The sequence below is a fragment of the Nestor notabilis genome, unplaced genomic scaffold, assembly GCF_000696875.1.
Source record: "Nestor notabilis isolate BGI_N333 unplaced genomic scaffold, ASM69687v1 scaffold3078, whole genome shotgun sequence".
Taxonomy (NCBI): domain Eukaryota; kingdom Metazoa; phylum Chordata; class Aves; order Psittaciformes; family Psittacidae; genus Nestor; species Nestor notabilis.
This window is the reverse complement of record NW_009941323.1, coordinates 49,707-59,928: the sequence shown is the minus strand read 5'-3', so window position 1 is coordinate 59,928 and position 10,222 is coordinate 49,707. Positions and strand designations below refer to the sequence as shown.

The 10,222-nt window shown below is 37.3% G+C and overlaps 1 protein-coding gene across 1 annotated transcript in view; it reads left to right on the top strand.

The window, feature by feature from the left end:
- Positions 1-10,222, top strand: part of LOC104410588 (protocadherin Fat 1-like) — a gene marked incomplete at its 3' end in the record, with an annotated part of 62,866 nt that overhangs the window by 5,002 nt on the left and 47,642 nt on the right. The window contains exons 2-3 of the mRNA XM_010020810.1: positions 809-1,961; positions 2,103-4,097. Coding sequence (XP_010019112.1) covers positions 809-1,961; positions 2,103-4,097 — 3,148 coding nt within the window. The remainder of the gene's footprint in view (positions 1-808; positions 1,962-2,102; positions 4,098-10,222) is intronic.

Sequence of the window (10,222 nt, the reverse complement as noted above, 5' to 3'; positions counted from 1 at the left end):
TTTCCCTGTCATTTCTGGAGTGTTTGAGAAATATGTCTTAATAGTTCCTCCAGTTATTTTGGTGGATTCCTGTTCTTATAGCTCTTGATGCTAATTTGTTTCAGATCTGTTCTGAGAGGGGAATAAAAGAATATATCTTATTTTTTATTGGTTTCATAAATTAGTGATGTTTGATAGAAATTTTTTTTATGATATGCATTATTCTTTTAAAGGTACTCAGCGTTGGAGAGGGTACAATACATACAGAATTATTTTTTGTTTATGATCTTTATAATTATGAAAACAGGTGCTCATAGGATACTTTTAAAAATTCATGGTAATTTGAAGCCAACTCTTGCAGTTTGCTTACATATATATGTAAGTGTATATATGCTTGCAGTATAAATGAAATAAGGGAGAAGAATTTTGTATTAGAAGAAAATGACACATGTGAAGGAGAGGACTGGAGTGGACATTCACTGCTCCAGATAAGTTCAGATCTAGTTTGCTTGCTTATAGCAGATGGCACTGGCATATCTCTTCTAATATGTTACTTCTTGGAGTTGTTAATTTGAAGTTAACTTTGTGTGTGCTCCTCGTGTCATGGTAGCAGCTCCTAGGCTTTTGGTCTTGTGAGTTCTTCGCATTTTTTAGGAGTTTTATCTGCTTTTACTGTAAATCATGTTGAAACTTTGTGCACAAGTGGATGTAACTTAGAGGTGTAACTTTTGTAGTTTTCTTTCAAGCATGAATTCTAACTAAACATCAGGGTTATGTGAAAGTACTTGAACTGTCATAAAAGTCTTAACACATCTCTCTCTTGTTGCAGGGTTTCTTTGTAATTGCTGCCATGGGAAGATACTTGACTATGCTGTTGCTGCTGATGCTGCTGGTGCAGCATTTTGGAAACTGTGAAGTAAATCAAAGGCTGCATCATGCTCCACCAATGCAATTTACACAAGTAGAGTATAATGCCACTGTGTATGAGAATTCCGCAGCCAAGACTTATGTTGGGCATCCGGTGAAAATGGGCATTTACATTACAAATCCATTATGGGACCTAAGATACAAAATTATTTCTGGTGACAGTGAGAACTTGTTCAAAGCTGAAGAATACGTTCTTGGCAACTTTTGCTTTTTGAGAATACGGACCAAGGGAGGAAACACAGCTATCCTTAACAGAGAGGTAAAAGACCATTACATGCTGACTGTTAAAGCAGTTGAAAAAAACACAAATGCTGAAACACGCACAAAGGTCAGGATACAGATACTGGATACAAATGACTTGCGGCCTTTGTTTTCTCCGACATCTTACAGTGTTTCTTTGCCTGAAAACTCAGCAATAAGGACCAGCATCGCAAGAGTCAGTGCAACAGACGCAGATATAGGAACAAATGGAGAGTTTTACTATAGCTTTAAAGAAAGAACTGATGTGTTTGCTATACACCCAACTAGTGGAGTGGTAGTTTTAACTGGTAGACTTGACTACTCAGACACTAAGCGTTATGAGATGGAAATTCTTGCAGTGGACCGTGGACTGAAGCTGTATGGTAGCAGTGGCATAAGCAGTATGGCAAAACTCACTGTTTATGTAGAGCAAGCAAATGAATATGCCCCTGTTATTACAGCTGTTACGTTGACTCCATCAGAATCGGACAGAGACCCAGCTTATGCAATTGTAACTGTAGAGGACAATGATCAGGGTTCTAATGGGGAAATAGCATCATTAAATATTGTTGCAGGTGATCCACTTCAACAGTTCAAAACAGTGAGGTCTCTTCCAGGAGGTAAAGAATACAGAATAAAAGCCACTGGTCACATCGACTGGGAGAGCCACCCTTTTGGATACAACCTTACCCTTCAAGCTAAAGATAAAGGAAATCCCCCGCAGTTTTCTTCTGTAAAAGTTGTTCATGTAATATCACCACAGTTCAAGTCTGGTCCTGTCAGATTTGAAAAAGAGATATACAGAGCTGAAATAAGTGAATTTGCCCCTCCAAATACACCTATGATAATGGTGAAAGCTCTGCCTAGTTACCCACACTTAAAATACATTTTTAAAAATACACCAGCCAAAATAAAATTCAATTTAAATGCTCACACTGGTCTTATTACCACTTCAGAACCTATAAAAGCACAATATGCGTCCCATTTTGAACTTGAAGTTGCAACAAGTGACAGAAGAGCATCTGCAAAAGTATTAATTAAGGTACTAGGCATGAACAGCAATCCTCCTGAATTTACTCAGACATCCTATAAAGCCTCCTTTGATGAAAATGTGCCAGTAGGTACGAGTGTCATGAGAGTAAGCGCAAAAGACCCTGATGAAGGGGAAAATGGGTATGTGACCTATAGCATCGCAAACCTAAATCCTTTGCCATTTGTGATTAACCATTTCAGTGGGATTATTAGTACTTCAGAAGACTTGGATTATGAATTGATGCCAAGGGTTTACAATTTACGGATTCGAGCTTCTGATTGGGGTGTACCTTATCGTCGAGAAGTTGAAGTTCCTGTTACTATTATTTTAAATAACCTGAATGACAATATACCTCTGTTTGAGAAAATAAATTGTGAGGGAACAATCCCTAGGGATCTTGGTGTTGGAGAACAAATAACAACTGTATCTGCTATTGATGCTGATGAGCTCCAGTTGGTGAGATACCAAATTGAATCTGGAAATGAACTGGATTTATTTAGCCTAAATCCAAATTCTGGAGTACTTTCACTCAAACAATCGCTAATAGATGGCTTAGGTGCTAAAATATCTTTTCACAGTTTGAAAATTACAGCCACAGATGGAGAAAACTTTGCAAAACCATTGTATATCAACATAACTGTAGCTACTACTCGCAAACCAGTCAACTTGCAATGTGAAGAAACTGGTGTTGCCAAAATGCTTGCAGAGAAACTCTTACAAGCAAATAAATTGCACAGTCGTGGAGAAGTTGAGGATGTTTTCTTTGACACTCACTCTGTGAATCTGCATGCACCACAATTTGGAAGTATTCTCCCTAGTAGCATTGAGATAAGAGAAGACCAGCCTGTGGGTTCCAGCATAATGCTTGTGAATGCTACTGATCTTGATAGTGGCTTCAATGGAAAGCTAGTGTATGTTATTTCTGGAGGTAATGAAGATAGTAGTTTCATTGTTGATATGGAAAGAGGAGTGCTGAAAATTTTATCTCCCCTTGACCGAGAAGTGAAAGATAAATATACTCTAAATATTACTGTCTATGATCTTGGAATACCACAGAAGTCTGCCTGGCACCTTTTAGATATAAAAATTTTGGATGCTAATGACAACCCACCAGAGTTCCTGCAGGACAACTATTTTGTTGAAGTGAGTGAAAACAAAGAGCCAAACAGTGAAATAATTCAAATTGAAGCTACTGATAAGGATTTGGGGGCTAATGGAGAAGTGAAATATTCTCTTCTTACAGATACAGACAAGTTTACTATTAATGCTGTGACAGGAATTGTGAAAGTTGTAGGGATTCTGGATCGTGAAGAACAGCATGTCTATTTTTTGAAAATAGAGGCTAGGGACCAACCAACTGAAGAACGTCAATTATTTTCAACAGTTATTTTGAAAGTGTCTGTAGAAGATGTTAATGACAATCCTCCTAAGTTTATTCCTTCAAATTATCATGTGAAAATTCGAGAAGATCTTCCCGAGGGGACTATTATTACATGGCTAGAAGCCTATGATCCTGATTTAGGCCAGTCAAGTCAAGTACGATACAGTCTTTTGGACAGTGGAGATGGCACCTTTGATGTTGACAAGCTAAGTGGAGCTATACGCATTGTAGAAAGACTGGATTATGAAAAGAAACAATTTTATAACTTGACTGTACGGGCCAAGGACAAAGGAAAACCCATTTCATTGTCCTCTACGTGTTATGTTGAGGTTGAGATAGTTGATGTGAATGAAAACTTGCACACTCCACGGTTCTCTATATTCGCAGATAAAGGCTTTATAAAAGAAGATGCCCCTGTTGGCTCCTCAGTAATGACAGTATCTGCTTATGATGAAGATTCAGGACGAGATGGGGAGATCAGATATTCCATCAGAGATGGATCTGGTATGGGAGTTTTTCGAATAGATGAAGAAAAAGGTACGGTGGCTTTCTGTTATTTTTATATTCTAAATAAAATTGTATGCCAGCAGAAAGAGAAGTAGCACTGTCATAGTTGACATAGATGTTCTTATTAGGACAAAAAGACATCACCAATAAAGCATATCATTTTGTCTGCCAGTTTAGTGAAATTATATGTATACTTTTTTGATAAGTAGTCTTCCTCTGTTGTCCTCATTTCTATCCAGCCTACCTAAAGCTATTCTTGGATCTTAAAATCTACGTCACCTGGCAAAAATAAGAATGCTGTTTATGTAAAATGAAGGTCTGCCTTATGTGAAAACTGCTCTTTTGTGGACAGTGAGACTGTGAGGCTAAAACAGCAAACTGCTTTCTGTGGGGATTTTCATGCTTTTTAATCTTAAGTGACTTCTCTTGCTTTATTCGTGGGAGATATGCATGGGTGTGATACTGCCATACATGCTGGGTTTGGTAGTTATCTTTCAGGATTGTTATACGTGCTCATCAGTGAGTTAGTAAGCAGTGCCTCCCTCATGAAAAGACCTCTGGAAAAGAAAGCATAAATGCAGTCTTTAGAAAAAGCTCATATAAATGAAGTATACTGAACTGCTGACCTGTTTCATTAGTAATGCGTAAATTGACAAGCAACTGTGAGAATTATTCCAGTGTCATGTATTCAAAAGTAGCACAATTATGGTTTCAGTAAAATTCTAGTGCTGACTTCTAACATTTTGGTTGAGTATGTGTGTAGCTACTCATTTATTTATGTCTCTGATAGAGCATTAATACTGTGCTGCTACGTAAGTCTCTCAAATTCAGGAGGAATCTTGTGCAAAATCTGGCTGTGGGTTGCATGTAGGTAAATTATGACACATGATTGATTGTCTTACAGAAAAAACCTTGAAACTGAGAATAAAAAAATGGCAATCATATCTGACTAATCCAGAAGCCATTCGGTGTTCCGTATGCTTCTCACAATTGTGGATGTGGGCAATACAGACTCACAAGCTCTTCAAGGTTTAGGTGAACAAACTGTTACTGGCGATATTTTTTCTTCTAGAATGTCAGTTGTTAAATTATGTAGTTTGTGGCTAAAGAACCAAATTTAGACCTTGAAATGTATCATTGCTTCTCTTAGCTTTGCTTTTAACAAAGCACATAGTTAAGACTGTGGAACATACTTTCTAAAAATGGGGAATTGAGTACTTTCCAAGACTTGGTAGTTTCACTTTTAGGTTTCTGGAATGCGTGCAGACTACTCATGTATTGTTATGCCTTTCTTTTGAGATAAGTACATTTACTGTGCATTATTGTACATACTTATAGTGTCTAGTTGTATTACAGAATGAGTTTGTTTGCAATTTGTTGTCCAAATGATAAATAACAGTAATGAGAATGAAAAAGTGAAGCAATATTTTTTTTTTTACATCAGTATGTACATGTGTACCTGTTTATGTGAATGTGGAAAGGTACATGTATTTTTGTGATATTACTATTGTGGCAGAACTAGTTGTCTGCGTGTTTTGTCTCTTCACTCTTTCGGCACAAGGCTGGATTGCTTTACTGACGAATTGGTGTTAGTTTAAGTTCCTTTTAACTGCCAGGTTTACAAAGCTGGGGCAAAACCAGCTTCTATTTATTCTTGTCCAGGACAGTGGCTCTGTATTTTCGAGGTGGGGAGAGGAAATGCCTATATTTGTATCTGGTGTGTAGTGCTGGCAGTTCTTAAGGGATGAAAGTAGAGCAACTTGATCAGGAGGGAGTAGTTTTAGTTTTTAATCTTAGTGAACAAATTCCACTTAAGACACTGGAAGGATGTGTGTACATGGCAGGTGGGTTTTTTTCTGTCAAATGTTTATCTAAAGGAACAAGGAAAGAACATGGAGTATCTACAAGCTTGACAATATAGCTGCAATTTTGTCTTGACACTTCACACTCATGGCCCAGGAAGCCATTAGAATAGTTACAGATGGCGCCCTTTATATTGTGGTGTGTATGTATTTGGCAAGTTTTTCAAACTGGACTAGCCTTGATACAGGGAGAAGACTGTTAATTAGCCAATAATTTGTGGAAGAGCTTGCTAAAGAGCTCTCCTGACTTTACTCTTGACGTAAATGTCTCTCCCTGCTGTCTTTGAAAGCATCATACTACACTCCCAGTTCGAAGGTGGATGAACTGGATTTAGGAAGTTATTTGGAGTCAGCACTTAACTATTCAGTGGCTAAGAGGAATCCTTCTGTGCCTGCCTTATTAGGAATCAAGGACAACCATCACATTTGCAGAAAGACTAGATGATTGGTGATAGAAGCATCAAATAGCTAGTTCCATGCATGGATTTTTTTATTGGCTTTCAGATTATCTTTTCCATGTTACTTTAATTTTACATTTCAAAAAGTAGGAAATTGTATTAGTGTTTGATATTTGTACCTGTAATTCTGAAATTTTGACGAGAGCATTTAATACATCTTTGCCACTAACTCTTGAGTACTTTTTTCCTGGGACTTACCTTTGGCTTAGGTCAGCTGGTTTTCATAGGTTCTGTTGTCTGCAGTTCTGTCCAGCTGTTAGAAGTAAATCTATGAACAGGAAGCCCTAATGCACCCATGCTCCCAAACTCTGGAGTTGCTTTGATTACTTTGTTACCTAATTGCTCTGGAGATTTTTAAGAAGACATAGAAAAAAAAATACATAGGGGTGAATTTGGTAGTCAGTCACAGCAAAGGAGGAGAGCAAGACGGTAGAAGTCTTTAAAATAGCAATAGCTTCTTGTGGGTACTGCTGTACCTTCTTCATATTAGTGTCTGGTTGGTTGTTTTTTTTTTTTTGCAATGCAAAAAATAGGGCATACGGAGTTAACAGGTATCTGATTTTAGAGGAAATAAAGTCATTAAACTTACTTCCCAGAAAGTTATAAAGATCAAAAGTGCGACTAAAGAAAATAAATGGTGCTGATAAGATTATTTTGAGGTTCAGCCTCATGCTGTCTCCAGCTTCTAAGTTGTTAACTGGAAGCCAAGTGAGTAAAGGATGGAGATTGGAGATCATCATATAAAGATGTAAAGATTCAGAAGTATAATAGTGCATTGTGACTGTTATTCTACAGAGATTAAAATTACATAATAAATGGAGACTCTGGATGTATTAAAACAGTATAAGGGGAAAAATGTTAAAACGAGATTTCTGTGCAGTGAATTTATACAACAAACCAGTTTGTTTATCCTTTAGGTATATGTGTTCAGGAGAACTTAGAATTTAAGATAGCTTTTTATGCATGAGCTAGACTGAAGTCTGCAAATAGAGATGATCAACTGGCTATATAAATTGCCTACTAAAGCAGCTGTAAAATATTTTCCTAAAGAATTTGATAAGGAGTTGAGCAGACTGGGATGTATTAATAATGCAATGCATTGTGGTGATACAGATCCCAGTATGCCACAAAAAACCCATACACACCATCTAAATCCCATTAACACTGAGCAATAGAAGTGAGATAAATCATGTCAATACCATGCTTCTACTGCCATTTAGGAAGGCTCTAAAGAATGGTAGAAGCAATTGCTGGAGGAGAACCTAAAGGAGAAGCTATGTTGGGACCAAGGTAAACCTCTTCCTTCCTTATTCCAGCAGGCAAGCAGGGAAAAGGAGAATGTATTCCTGTTTACTTTTTGATTGTCAAAAATAAAGATAGAGCATTTCCATGAAGTATTTACACTCCTCAAAAAGTGTGAAATAGAAGACGGAATGTGTAGTATATGAAAATGGTATTAGAAAGAACTCCCATTGCTACTTTCAGTTTTACAGGTGGACAGGGCTGTTCAGTGTCACTCACTGTGCTGAAAGTGATGCTGTCATGGGAGCACCAGCATGTGGGGAGCAAATTACCACACTTTTTTGCAGCTGTAAAAATGAGAATTGTTACTGGTTTTGCTCATATCTGGGCTTCTCCAAAGAATTTTTGCCAAGCAGAGTGCTCATTTCCTTGAGATTATCAGGGCTTCTAGCTTATTACTGAGAGCTGGTTTTTATCTTCTTTCAAGGGTGTTGTCTTTTGTTTTCATTATAGTGCTCAAGTTTCAGTAGCTGAGGGAGCCAGCAGACTTTGGGAGTGTAGATGCCCTGGGTCATTTAGCCAAAGAAAGCTCTCATTGCAGCATTTATAGAAGATGGGAGCCCATCCTGGAAGCTGATGTTCAGAAACAAAGGTAGTTTCAAGAGTCATGAATTCCATGATGTCTAGTTGTGTCTAACCAGTTGTGTACTAGAGCAGTTGGATTTGCAATCCTTGTACATCCAGATACAGGGTATTACATGTAGGCCCTACGCAGTAATGCTTCCCATGATGATGATTTGTTTGAACTATTTTAGTAAACGCTGAACTTTACAAAGACATCGTTATCAGAAACTTCCCACCTAGTTAAATTTGCAAGGCTACCAGGAGGTGTTTTCTAAACTTCTGCAGTTGAAGATATTTCCTAGTACATAACCTAGTTCCAGAATGGTGTACGGGTGATGTGGCAGTATGAACTTCATGCATGATACTGTTATTACTCATGTTTAATCTAGTAATATAGTTATTTGTTACCAGGATTCTTAACTGTTCTTTCAGTAACCTGCATTTAAGTTGTTAGGCTGTGAGTGTTACAGAATAACAGTAATTCTGTTCTAAGAGTAACAACAAAGTTTAAGATGATTAAACTAATCTGCTGACTTAAAAAGACGTAAGTATGACTGCTTTATTAGAACAAAGGTCTGTCTAGCCTGATATACTGTCTCCAGTAGAGTAAGGAAGAATAAGAGCAAAGCAGACACATGATACTTTCTTCTAATACTTTCCTAGTCTATAGTTATTTTCTATTTGAGGAATTTTTGAGACACTTGTGGTTTGTAACCTTTTGTGAATTTATCTTTATTGTGTAGTCTTCCCTTGGAACCGTGTAATTGTCAAGTGTAAGTCATGCTACCATGATAAGGAAAGATAATTTGTTTTTGTAAAGAATGTTAAACCCAAACAACGAAAAAACCCTTTAAAAAAAAGTTAATAGAGGCATGTGGAAGAAAATTAATTTTATTGCACTGTCTCTCTGTGTATAAAATATCAATAAAGCTTAATGCCTAAGAGACACTATTTTTATATTACCAGAACCATTTCCAGCTGGGAAGACAGTAATTCATTAAGGAGAATTAATAGAATTTTAACTACATAAAGCAAAATACTGAATTAAACTTTTAAAAGCTACAGAGCACTGCTAACATATAATAAGCATGTTAACATTTCTTTGTAGTGTTCTTATAATTGCATTAATTAAAATGCAGGGTATGATTAACACTTATGTATAAGGGGGTTGCTTCAGGTTCTGTTTCTTCAGTGATCTTTGGCTTTTTCGCTTTTCAGATCATTCCACCTCTCACTGTTGTTGAGTTTTCATGTAAGACAGGCATTAGCAAAGATTAAATAAAGATCATCACTGGAGCAGAACACTTAAGTACCTGTTAGATAGCTGTTAAGCCAGTGGTGCTGTCTGCCAACTGGCCTGCATCTATCCTAACAACTGTTGTACATTTAGGTACCTGGGCTGCACCCAGATTGTCTGTTGGGAATTCTGTCTGCATTTCCACTCCGAACTGTGCCCTAGTGCTGTTTGGAAGAGTGGTGGCTGGCACAGGCCAGCAATGTAGAGAATAACGTTCCAGTGCCTGGGAATGTTTTCTGTCTGTTGTACTGATACAGCCATAAACCACTTGAAGGTAGGGGAGGCATTTTTTTAACCAAAATTGAGACTAGTATGATTTGGTTTTAAGTTAATAGTAGTTAAGTGGCCTTACAAATGTGGGACTTCCTTTACACTCTTCAGTGAACACTTCCATGTACTTCAGTTTTTTACCCCTTTTGTATAAAGTCATGAATATAAACAGCAGGATATACAAGAACTTACTTTCCCTCAGTTTAAATTAAAAAAAACCCACAAACGCCCAAACAACCAAAACCACTCCCGCCCCCCCAACTTGCTAATAATGACAATTTTTTTTTTACTACGTATCTTCCAAACAAGCTGCTGTCAAAGCCATGTGGTTACTGTGCTGTGTTTTTTCTGAGTTCTTGCAGAACTGTCAGATAGGTTATAGGTTACTGAAAACTGTCAACA